The 12382-nt window shown below is 60.9% G+C and overlaps 1 protein-coding gene across 3 annotated transcripts in view; it reads left to right on the forward strand.

Moving 5' to 3' along the window:
• Positions 1–12268, forward strand: part of KIRREL3 (kirre like nephrin family adhesion molecule 3) — a 357510-nt gene extending 345242 nt beyond the window's left edge. For all 3 annotated transcript variants that reach the window (XM_063355399.1, XM_063355400.1, XM_063355401.1), the window contains 4 exons: positions 265–372; positions 4330–4439; positions 10826–10912; positions 11432–12268. In XM_063355399.1, coding sequence (XP_063211469.1) covers positions 265–372; positions 4330–4439; positions 10826–10912; positions 11432–11875 — 749 coding nt within the window. In that variant the 3' untranslated portion in view covers positions 11876–12268. The remainder of the gene's footprint in view (positions 1–264; positions 373–4329; positions 4440–10825; positions 10913–11431) is intronic.
• Positions 12269–12382: the final 114 nt, after the last annotated feature.

The following is a 12382-nucleotide window of genomic DNA, read 5'->3' on the forward strand; positions in this document are numbered from 1 at the left end:
TCTTCTCGCCCTCCTGGGGGAAACTGAGGCACAGAGAGGTCAGGGCTTGCACACGTTGCAGCGCGCGCCAGTGTCCCACGGGCGGCCCGTGCCAGTGTCACCCGCACAGGGACGAGGGAGCGGGGAAGGAGGTCCAGTTGGCCCCAAAACCCGCCCCAGGCTCGTCACCGAGCCACTTTCCAGTAGCCGGGGGTGGGTCCCTTGGGGGAAGGTCCCTCTCCGACCTTCATCCCGGCTTCATGCTCCCTCTCCTTCCTCTTGCAGAGTCGGTGCCGATGGCAGTGATCATTGGAGTGGCCGTGGGGGCTGGCGTGGCGTTCCTGGTGTTGATGGCCACCATCGTCGCCTTCTGCTGTGCCCGTTCCCAGAGGAGTAAGTGTCGTCCCCCCGCCCCGGCCCCGCTGCATCCCTTCGGGCAGGAAACCTGGGGCGGGGGGGGGCGGGATGGGGGGGGGATAGAGTGGGCCGCGAAGAAATTCGAGGTTGAATTTAACGGATGTGACGCCAGCGCCACCGGCTCCTCGCGTTGGTCTACCAAGTGGTCGGCGCCGCTCGGCGGCTAAAGGAAAGGGTTCCGGAGCAGGTGGGAAAATACGGCAGGTTAAACGCTAAGCCTCGATAGGAACGCGGGCAGCTCGGGAAGCGCCCAGGGGTGTCCTGGGATTGCGAAGGGACCTGCTTTCAATCCCTCCCTTGGAGAAATCCTGATGTCCAAGAGCGAGAGTCATCCTCGCCGCGCCGTGTCGGTGCTTAAAAACCCTCCTCGGTTCGTGCTCTCTGTTCTGCTTCTGGTTCGAGGCCGTTTTCTCCGTGTAAAATGCGGGTTTCCGAGTGGGAAACTGGAGCCAGCTGAGGGGTTTTACGTGGGACGTGTGGGTTTTGAAGCCGGGCCGCGGGTGGGAAGACGAGTCGAAGCGGCATTAGAGACGCAGGCGAAGGAGAAGGAAGGGTCGACAGCGTGGCATCGTGGCGCTTCGTTAAAAAACCACCGGGAAAGGAAAGGAGGATCGGTGGCTGAACGAAAAGGCGTCAAACCGGGAGGGGGAAGAGGAGATGCTCCACGGTGCTGCCGGCTCGGGGGCCGCGCGGGTACGGATGCCGTGGCGCCAGGCTCCCGGTGCCTGTGCCAGGAAACCCAGCCGCTTCCCTTTTCCGCTTATTTTCCCCCTGCTTCTCTTGATCGTTTGCAAAGCAATCAAAGGCGCCGAGCTCCTCCTGGATTTGGGTATGAACGCACGGCCTCCCGCGGCAGAAATGTGTTTAATTTTAAGAGCGATAACGATGCCTCTCCCTGCTTCATCCCCTGTTTTCTCTGAACTCTTGCAGCCTCCATTAGAGAGTATTAACAAATGAAAGGCGGGGGGGGGGGCGGGGGGCGCAGTCATTAATCTCGCTTTTTGGGGGATTGCCGATGGCCGGGACCCAGGATCCAACCCAATCCAACCTCGCGGAGCTCGTTCAGCAGCCACGGGCGATTCGAGCAGCTGAAGGGAGCGGGGGCCAAGCCGTGTTGCGGTGTCAACGGTGGGATGTCGTCGGCCGTGCTTTCCCCCCGCCGCGTCGTTCGGAGCCGGGGAGAGCGTGGGGTTCATCATCTTCCTTTTGTTTGACGTAGCCGGCCGGTGCGGGGTTCTCCACAGGACGTAACGATTCACCACTAATGCCGCGACAACAGATCAAAGACGCGGTGCGGGTGCCGGGTTTTAGAGTCCCTCACAAGCTGGAAGCGTGGGGAGGATTTGGGGGAAGAAGGAGGGTTTGTTCTTCCGAGAGGGGACAACCCCATCCCACCCAAATGCCTTGTGTGATTCCGCCCTTGGATTCCCAGCGGTAAATCAGGAATAAGGGGCGTTTTCCTTCCTAGGGATGGGAGGATACGTACTGGGAAGGGGGTGCTGGGGAGGTGGTGGCATGGCAGTCCCCCTCCGCCGTGTTTCCAGTGCTGTCCCGCTCAGAAAGGACTTTTTCGTTTCTTATATGGAACAAGCTGCTGGATCTGGGCATCTTCCCGGTGCGCGCCCCGCACCGCCGCTCGTTCTTCGGCGCCTCCCGCAGCGCAGGAGACGCTGCGGAGTCCCTGGTTGCCACGTCCTGGTGGAATAGGTCTACAGCAGCCCTGGACCGGGGGGCAGGTCCCCGGGCTTCTTTGCCGTTTCATTTTGGGATCAGGGCAAGCGAGCAGGAAAAGATCATCCAAGAGATCAGCAAAGGTGCCCTCCCCCATCTCTCTCCCTTCCCTCCCCAACGTGAGACAGGAGGAGGAACAGCTCAGCCTTTCCCGGGGAGCTGGACCCAACTGGAGACGCCAGATGCTTTGCCGGCCGCTCGCCGGGGCTGATGGCTCGAGAGGAGTGGGATGCCGTGATGGCAACGAAGGAAATTCTGGGGGCGAGTGACAGTAGGGCCACTTGGTCCCCCATCAGTTGGCTCCAAAAGCCCCTTGGAGCTGCCAAAACAGGGTCCGTCCCTGGTTCTGGGGGGGAGCTGGGAGCAGCTAAACCAGCCCCTGAGGGACACTCAGGGTGCCAGACCCCGCAGGGGAGGACTCGGCTGGCCCAGCGTAGAGGGGTTTTGTCCCAGTTTTGGGGGCGCGAATGCAAAGTGGATCTGAGGAGGTGAGGAGAGGGCTCTCACCGTGGTCAGCGGTGTGAAATCGGCAGAGGTCTTACAGGGATCAGCTCCGGAGCGATGGGACCAGCAGAGCGCTTGGATGGCAGGAGGGACGCGTTTCCCACCGGGATGCCTCTCTCAGGACAAATCCCGGAGCGCGGTTGCGTCGTTTAAAACAATACCCTGCAAACAAAACCCGCCGGCAGGCTGCGGGGGGACGGCTCCGCACGGCTGCCCCGGCGGAGGGGGGACAAGGTGACCCAGCAGTTAAGGCCAGAGAAGGCACCTCCTGACGGCGGCGACCGGCCGCAGCTAATGGTGGGGGGGCAACTCCTGGCCTTGCTTTGGGGAGACGGAGCAGAAGCCAGCGCTGGGTGCAGACACACTGAGCCCGGAGGCTCTTTCTTACCTAGAAAAGGGGGAAAGAAAAAAAGAAAGAAAGAAAAAAAAAAAAAAAAAAAGACTTTACTGCACATCTGTTGTTGTATCTTTGGTGACTTAACGGCCCGGCGTTATTTAAGGGGGAACGCTCCCGGGAGGGGATGTGCGAGACAGTAATGAGCTTCTCCTCGTGATTAAAGACGGAGGCTCCGGCACCAGGAACGTGGTTCCGGCAATAAAAAAAAAATCATTAAAAAAATTTTAAAAAGGCAAGAAAAAGCAGTAACATCTTCTCAGCGAAACCCTTTGCCTTGCACCCTGGGGCTTGGCGACATCTGTGGGTGGCGGAAGGGCTGCAGATACTGAGGCCACAGGATGCCGAGGTGGATTAATTCCAGGATGGAGCTTCAAGCCGGGCTCGGTTGCAGGATTCGGTTGGGTTGACAGATAAAATCGCCGTCTCCCTGCGTGGTCCAGCCTCCGCTGGACCCAGGCGGTGCAGGGCGCTGCCGGTTCCTTCTGCTGGAGGTAGATCTGTCGAACCCAGCGGTTCAAGGCGGTTTTGGGTCCGGGAGGGTTGGTGCAAGCCATCCGGGGAGGTGAGAGCCAGATCGTGGGCTGGAGCCCGGCTTCAAAGCTGTTCAGATCTCGCTCTTCAGATTGGCATCCATCTCTGCTTTTCATCTCGCGTTCGCCTGGCCGTTTCTCCTCCTGCTGCTCGGCGTCTTTGGTTTAATTTTGCTAAAATGACTTCTTCAAAGCACGCCTGACACCTTCAGGGAAGGCAGAGAGCCTCTCCAGAAACGTTTCTCTCTGCCTTGCGTTAAAAACAGGCAGCAGGCGGGGGATGATTTTGTCGTTCCCAAAGCCCTGGCTCCGTCTTCGTTCATTGCTTGGCCTTTTCCGTACGCATCCGCATCCCAAACCTGGAGAAGGCTTTTCTCAGGGGCTTCCCGGTGCCAGGGGAGAGCCGGCACGTCCCTGAGGAGCGGTATTTCACGCGCTCCCCCGGCATACGCCGTCTGGCCAAGGAGCCCACCATCTGTTTGAGCAGCCCTGCTGCAGCCCAGCCCCTGTTAACAGCACCGTGAGCGCGGCAGAGACTAACCAAGCTCCCAAAGGAATTAAAACAGAAACCGGAGCTCCCCAGAGCTGAAGGGTTTACCTTACGGCGATGCAAATATTGTCCGTCCCCCCGCCCCGGCCCCGGTTCTCGGGTGCGCTTGCTGAGCCGGGGTTAATTTTCCTGCTGGCCGTCCTCGGCAATGAGCGGGGTCCCCTGAGGACGCTCCGCGGTTGCCTTCACCTAATCCCTTCTCCCTCTCGCTCTTTGCCCAGATCTGAAAGGTGTGGTTTCCGCCAAGAACGATATCCGCGTGGAGATCGTGCACAAGGAGCCGGCCTCGGGCAGGGAGACGGAGGAGCACCCAACCATCAAGCAGCTGATGGTAAGGATTTACTTCTTCTCCCCATAGGCAATTACTCTGGGTGGGTGTCGGGTGGTAACGAGCCCAGGCACAGGTAGTTCAGTGCTGTAATCCCCACTCGAGGCAAGGATGCTCTTCCAAAAAATCGCGCTCTCCAGATACACGTTCTCCTGCCGTAAAAGCTCCTCGAGTGAAACTTTGCTAATGAGGAGGGAGAGCTGGGAGAGGTTTATTGCGGTAGCCCAGCTGCCCGCCGGGCTAATTGCAAAGCAAATTTGCCACCTCACGTGGTGCGAACTGCAAGGAGACACGCCATAGGTGAGCGCAATGTAATAATAAGCTAATTAGCCGGCGAGAACGGCGCTCTCCTGGACGCGCTTTGGAGAGTTCGAGCTGCAAAAATAACGTACGTGCACACAGTGGGTTGCAGATCGCTGACGCCGGGGGGCTGGGGCCAACCTGGACCTGGGGCTGCAGTAACCGGGGAGGTGTCACCTTCCTGTGGCCTGAGGGGACCAAAAGACAACGGGCAGGGCAAGATGCTGATGGTCGAGAGCCCAGGAAATTCAGCTTCAGCCCACGGACCGACGCGTCCTTGCAGCCCGGCCGCAGGCTGCTCCTCTCGCTGGGGTCGCCGCCGTTCCCCGTGTCTCAGCCCCAATTCGCCTTCGCTTTCGCTTGCCGGCGTCACGCCGTAGGTGACAAAGACAAGCCGAACAAATGGCGAGGGAAAGGGGAGCCGCAGAAAGCTGCGCGGCCGTAAAAGGTGAGGACAAAAGCCGTCCGAGGAGTCTGCAGATCCACGGCGGGGTTTGCAAGGCTTCACTCGGTGGAAGAACGGAGGATCTGGGAGCTTGGAGCTTCCTCTTCCGTAGGACCCTGTACCAGGGTCTGTATCGACAGCGATGCACAGTGCCAAGCCCAGATCTGCCTGCCAGAGGAGGGGCTGAGATATCCCAAATGCCGCTCAGGACCTTAACCACCGGGCTGGAAGCACGCAGGGAGCCTCGGCAGAGGAGACGTACAAGGACCGTTTAGCACTGCCGAGGGAACGAGGAAGAGGATGGTCGTGGGAGGCACAGGGGTCTTGCAAGACATCGCGGGGATTTTCTTAGATTGTCTTCCAAAGCCAGAAGGGGATTTCACATCGACGTGCGCCCTCCATGAGCCTGGTACCGGAGCAGGGCAGAGCTGGGCTGAGCACGTTTCGATAAGGATGGAAATGGTGCGGGGGCCGGGGGGGGGGAGAAAAAAAAATAATGACAACATTCATTGGATGGCCGGGGAAAAAACAACCCAACGCCTTACGGGAAGGGGTTCACAGAGCTCGTGTGTTTTAGCATCTCAGCAAGAGCTCTGAGAGGTGGCTCGGTTACAGCATGGTGTGAAGGGGCTGTTTAAGTGCGAACGGGGGGTAGGCAAAGTCCAGCACTTCTGGACGTAACGCGACAGAGTGTAAGAACCCGGCTGCCGGACCGGGAGATGGTGACTCTCCTCTTCTCCTGGCCAAATCCAGGCCCTTTTCCTGAAGATACGTCAGCTGGAAATAACACCGGTGGATCAAAGCACTCCAAGAGGTTGGACGGGATGGTCCGTAGTCTCTGCCCCTGGTGCTGGGCAGATTTGGCACCTGTTGGGACATCCCACCCGGCAGGGAGAAGACATCAAAACCCCCTTTCCTGCCTGGAGCGGAGCTTCCCCTTCATCTTCTGCCCTTGGCGAGGGCCTTCCCAGTAAATAATTCCCAGTTTCTTCTCTCCTCAGAGCCCCGGGGGTCCCTGCTCTCCCTCATCCCCCTCCTCGCTCTTTCCAAAAGCCGGTTGGATCCGTTAGAGACCCAGCCTTCGGCTGCTGAACAGATTCCTAATAAGAGGTTTGGACTTTGGCAATGACGTGACGGATCAAGTTAAAAAAAATTGATCCTCGCTAAGGAACGGCGATGAGCCCTCTCCGGCGGGAGCAGGGGGGACAATGCACAGCACCCCTTGCTTGCTCCCTGCCCTCACCCCAAGGTTCCCTGCTCTCCCTCCTCCCCGTCCCGGCATTTTCTCCCGCTGCTTCTTCCTTTGCCTTCCCTAAACTTCTTGTGCTATTTCCAGCCCGGGCTCAACCTCGACGGCGTCCTTTGCTCCGATCCTCTTGCCCCCGACAACAGTTCGGTAACACCTTGCAGTTTAATATCAGCTGCGAACGTCATTAACGCGCTGGGTGCTGGCGCGGAGAGCTCGTTAACGCAGATGTTAACGAAAAGCCGGCCGCGCTTGCAAACAGCTCCCCTCTGCTAACACCTCGCTGCTTCGCCTCCGCCTTTTGGCTCCCCAGCCCGGACCCTTGGCCAAGCCCCCGGGGGTCCAGCACGGCCCGACCGGCTCCTGCCAAGCTGCGGGGAGCGGAGATCCACCCTCGGCACCGCGGATGGTGCCGTCGCTCCTCGCTTTCCCACCGCGGCTCCGCTTTGCCGGCGCGTTTCTAGCTGCAGAGCGCCGGCGTTGCCTCTTCTTTTCCGCCCCCCCCCCTAAATGCGATCGCATTTGTTATTCTCCAGCCATCTGTGACCTCCGCAGCTCTCCCTGCTTTTCACAAATAATTATTCATGCATCTATAAATTCATTAACACCTTAGGATACACGTCATGCTGGCTGATTTGCATATGTTCACATTGTCTCAGCGCCGTCTCCCCGTTTGCCGTCGTGCCAGGCGCTGCCTACGGGCAGGGGGAAGGCTGCCAGCCCGCGGGGGCCAGAAAGCGAACAGCGGCCGGTGGCTGGAGGCAAAAGAGCCCGTTAAAGGGTCTGATTCTGGAAAAAAATAAAGCACGGCGGCAGCTTTCTCTCTCCTGCCAGGCCGCATTGGCGTCAGCACGCCGATTCCCCCACGCCGGGTCGGCGATTAGGGGGCTGAAGAGCGTCAGCCTCCTCTCTTGTGGTGGCGGGGGGGTTATTCCTGCCCGATTCGACTCCATGCGGTTTCCCCATCTCTGAAATGGGGCTGATGCCGAGCCGAAAGGAGCCGTCCCCGCTGCCAGGAGCAAACATGACAGAGACGATCCCGAAGTGACCGGGAGGCAAAAGCATCCCGAGTCAAAGGGGTTCCGGCACGGCCAGCTGGACTCGGGCATCGCCTTTGGTTCATATTTGGGGAAGAACAGTCAAGATAACGCGTCCAGTGGACACGTCGATGGTCTTTTCCTTGCTCACCCTTCCTTCCTGTCCCTTCCAAAACCCATTGCTCTGCTCTGAGGGATGTTCCCAGTTTGTTCACAGCCCGCAGATCGACACCGGACACATTTTCCGCTCAGATCCCCACGGAAGAGGAAAAATCAAAAAAGCAGAGGTGAAATTCAGGGCGAGACGCGTTTCTACCCGCGGCCCAGCTGTCGCGGCATCGTTTTCTCCGCCTTTCTCCCCGAGAAATGCTCCGGGTGCCCAGTCCGAGCCGGGGAGAAGAAGACCCGCCGTGTAAAAAAAAAAAAACGACCGTGAAAATGTTGGGGACCTTTGCAGCTCACGGCTCGGGCTTCGTGGGGTCACGGCAGAGCTGGGCCACCGCGAGGTTTGGGCATCTACCATGGGGCCTTCGCCCATCCAAACCCCAACATTTTGCGGGGAGAGGTGGGAACGCGGCGATGCGGCTTCAGCCAGGGGCGCTGGGATGGCGCTCGGTGGGAGCTCGCGTCGCCGGACGGTGGAGGCAGGAGCCGGCGTTGGAGGGCGATAAAGCCCTCGGGGGCTCCGCAGGGAGCAGCGGTTTTAAAAAAAACAAAACATATTGTTTCCACTAATGAAAGCAACGGATTTAATAGCCGGTCTGTCGGATTCGACATCCCGGCTGAAAGCGGCTTCATTTGGCGGCGGTCAACGAGGGAGCGCTCCGGCGGGCAGGGGATTAGGAGGGACGGCGCTGGAGCCGGCCACTGTTTTCATCGTTTCAACGCCGTTTCCTTGCTTTGAGTCACCTTGAGACACCGCTTTGCTTCGTAGGGATGCGCTCCCTTGCTAGGAGCCGGCACAGCGAAGCCGATGGGATGCTCCGTAAGAGGGAGGGTCGCTCTTTTGCGGCAGGGGAAACTGAGGCAAGAAGTTCGGGCGATGCGGCTGCAGTTCATTGCATCCCCAGGAGGGACCGGCAAGATTTGGGCATGGGAAATGAGGATGGCTTTACACCGCCACCAGCACGCCCGGCCACAACGTGCACTGGTTTTGGGATGGCGAAAGCTCCCGGCGCTGCCGAGCAGGATAAAGTCCCGGCACGACGTTCCCGGGATCGAGCCGTGGCCCTCGGAATGGTGGGCACGTGGCTCTAAGGGGCGGCTTTGTCACCCGCCGCCTGCACGGCAGCAACGCAGCCGAAGGGCCAAAGCGTATTGGTGGCGTGGCCCAGCTGGAGCAAACCACGGCTCCGGAAAACAGCTGGAGCATCCCGTGTCCGTGACAGCATCCAGCAGGCACGTTGCCGGCTCCTGGCCGTGCGCTCGGACAACTCTCATCTCTATTTTTCATGCATTTCCCGCTTCTCCCCCCCCACCGCCGCCGCTTCTCCTGCTGCCTCTACATCCGTAATCCCCATTAACGTTGGTACCAGAGTTCACTTTCCGTAACTTTCGATCGCTCGCCCGTGTTTACCCGGCGACGGCAAAGAGAGGAAGGCGAGCGAACGAGCGTCCCGCCGCCCGCTGACGAACGTGGGGGCCAAGCCGCCGCGCAAACTCGGATAAAGGTCGCGGTAATGACGGGCTGCCATGCGGGGAATTGGAAATGAAGGGATGCGAACGGGCCTTTACGGGCTTGCGCGGGGGCTGGCTGCCATCTGACGGCGCGGGGGCTCACTGCAGGCCCCCGGCGTGGCCGGGGAGGGGGCCCGCGGGCGAGCCCCCAAATCCCTGGGGTGACGCCGAACCCGCGGGCGACGCCGAACCCGCGGCACCCTGCCCGCCCCGGGGGACGGCGGGGTCCCCGCAGGGCTCAAGGAGCATCCCCGCGCCCGCACCGCTCCGTGCGTCGTTGCAAGAGGCGCCACAAAATGCCTTAAAACACCCCCGCAAACCCCAATTATTACTTCCAGGGAGGTTTGGCCACCGGCGGGACCGTCCCCTCTCCGTCTCCGCATCCAGCCCGGACCACCTGCGTCACCCACTCCCAAAACCAGCCGAATCCGAGGAGGAAAAGCGGGTTTCTCCTTTTTCTTTCTGAGCCGGGACCTGCGAAACCCTTGCCGTGGGTTTCAGACGGCTGCCGGCATCCCCCAGCCCGGGCATTCCCAGCGATGCTTTCGGGGACGCGGGGTCTCGCTGGGGCTGGCGCGCAGCCGGCGCCGAGCTAAAAAGCCTCCACGCGCCGTTTTAGCCGCCCTGACTTTAATCCTCGGTGACGCTTGTGTTTACCCCGGTAAATCAATGGCTGTTACAGGCTGCTTTTTTCCCAGGAAAACCCAGGTCCTTTTAATTCCTTGCATTTAACGGCCGGATCAAAGGCTTTCAGGAGACGAACGGAAAGTGCGGCAAGGTGAATTTCCACAACCGCTTCCCATTTTAAAAGGGAGAAGCGAAGCTGGGCACTAAAAGGAGATTTGGGGGCCGATTTGGGCGGCTGCGATCCCAGCGCCGGCAAAGAGAAACCCGGCTGGAGGCGCGCGATCGATAACGGGAGAAGATAAAAAAAGGCAGACAAGATATCAGTTAATAATTATACCGCTTCCACATAACCCCACCTTGCTGAAGGAAGGGTAATTAAAGCTGTGGTCTAATTAAGGTGTACCTTTCCCACGTCACCCCCCCACCCCGCCGCGGGTCGAGGCGGGAGCATCCTTCTCCGGGGGTCTGCAAAGGAGCAGCGGGAGCAAAAATGGACTCAAATCCACCCAAAAGGAGCTTCCCCAGCCCGTCCCAGCCGCGCTGGCGGGGCCGGGCCGGGTAAAGCCTCCAGGACTCGAGTCGAGCCAGCGTCGGGGCTGGGGGGGGCGGGTGGGGGTGTGAAGGGAAAAAAAAAATCAAATAAAATCAAATAAAATTGAGGCTTTCGCGTTTTGAAAGCCAGATCCGAGCTGGGATTTTGAGATGCTGGCGGCCAAGTTCAGCTTAGGAGCAAAGGCTGAAAAGGAAAAAAAAAAAAATAAAATAAAAAAGGGAAAAAACAACACAGAAAGGAGATTTTTTTGGGGCAGGCGGGGTTCAACCTCGCCGCTCGCCGCAGTAGATTTCAATAATTCACTTTCCGCAGCAGCCCGGCCTTTTTTAGCCCTAAACAGCGGGGGGAAAAAGCAAGGTGTAACCCAGGGAACCGCGTGGGGTTTGGGCAGCTCCGCTCCCTCTGCCGCCCCCCATCCGCCGTGGGGGCTGATGGCGGGTGTGGGGCTCCCCGCAGCAGGGGGACGGGGGGGGGGTGCTGACACCCACCTGCCTCCTTTCCTAGATGGAGCGGGGGGAGTTTCAGCAGGACTCGGTGCTGAAGCAGCTCGAGGTGCTCAAGGAGGAGGAGAAGGAGTTCCAAAACCTGAAGGTGAGCCGGACCCCGGCGACGCGGTTTCCCCCCCTCTCTGTCCCCGGCCCCCACAGGCAGAGGTGGCTCAGAGCCTCCCCCCACACCCCCCAGGTCACTCCCGCAAGAGGCGGTGGCACCCCGGGGTGCTGAGCACCCGTCCCCGTGCCCACCGCAGGGCAGGACCGGCATCTCCCTTGCCCAGCAGTGCTTCTTCCAGGCTTCCTGGCCTTCTGCCGGGGGCCCTGGTGTCACCAAGGGTGGCCCGTACCGGAGGGCTGTCCCTGCGCGGGGAGGGATGCTCTGGTACCCCCCGCCCCCAACCCCGGGGCTGGTCCCGGGAGAGCGTGTGCCAGGAAAGCGGGGGTGCAAGGGCCACCTTCCGCCCCGATTTGGGACGCGTTGGTGGCATCCGACGCCGCGGGCGGGAGGGCTGGGGTGGCTGAGGGTGTCCTCTCGCGCGCCGTGGGTGGATGAGCCGGGTGGGCGGCAGGCGGGGAGGTTGGGCACCACCAACCAGCCTCCTCTCCCACCCTCCAGGACCCCACCAACGGCTACTACAGCGTGAACACCTTCAAGGAGCACCACTCCACCCCCACCATCTCGCTGTCGGGCTGCCCAGCGGACCTGCGCCCCGCCAGCAAGCAACGGGTGCCCACCGGCATGTCCTTCACCAACATCTACAGCACCTTGAGCGGGCAGAGCCGCCTCTACGACTACAGCCAGCGCTTCGTGCTGGGCATGGGCAGCAGCTCCATCGAGCTGTGCGAGCGCGAGTTCCAGCGCGGCTCCATGAGCGACAGCAGCTCCTTCCTCGACACCCAGTGCGACAGCAGCATCAGCAGCAGCGGCAAGCAGGACGGCTACGTGCAGTTCGACAAGGCCAGCAAGGCCTCCGCCTCCTCCTCCCACCATTCCCAGTCTTCTTCCCAAAACTCGGACCCCAGCCGGCCCCTGCAGAGGCGGATGCAGACGCACGTTTGAGCCCCTTCGGGGGGACGCTCGGGACCCTCCGCGCGGGCGCCGTGGCTTCGTGCTAGGACAGTCGCGCCCGCCGGGAGCTGCGGTGGGAAGGGACCCCCCGCAGGGGTTGGGGTCCCACCACCCCCACCCCCCCCCCAAAAAAGAGCGGGGCTGTCGGGGTGCGGGGGGGGACCGGCTGAGCATCATCCCTGCCCCCGGTACACGCTAAGCACAACCCCGCCGAGGATGCGCCGAGCCCCGGGGAGCCGTCCCCTCCGCAGGGCTGGGGATGTCCCCGACCCGACCACGCACCCCGCGCCCCCCCAGCCGCTCGCCTCCGCTTCCCGCTGCCCTCGCCCACCCGGCTCCTTCCCTTCCTCCTTGGTGTTCGGTGTCCATACTTATAGAGTCCGTTTCGGGGGGGGGGGGGGGTTGGGGGAGGGGGTTTGGGGTGGGGGGGGGACGACATCGGTGGGACGGGGACCCCCCCCCCCCCGGGAAGGGCCTCTCCGCGCTGTATCGCGGGGC

Source organism: Chroicocephalus ridibundus, chromosome 18 (assembly GCF_963924245.1).
Source record: "Chroicocephalus ridibundus chromosome 18, bChrRid1.1, whole genome shotgun sequence".
In the NCBI taxonomy this organism is placed as follows: domain Eukaryota; kingdom Metazoa; phylum Chordata; class Aves; order Charadriiformes; family Laridae; genus Chroicocephalus; species Chroicocephalus ridibundus.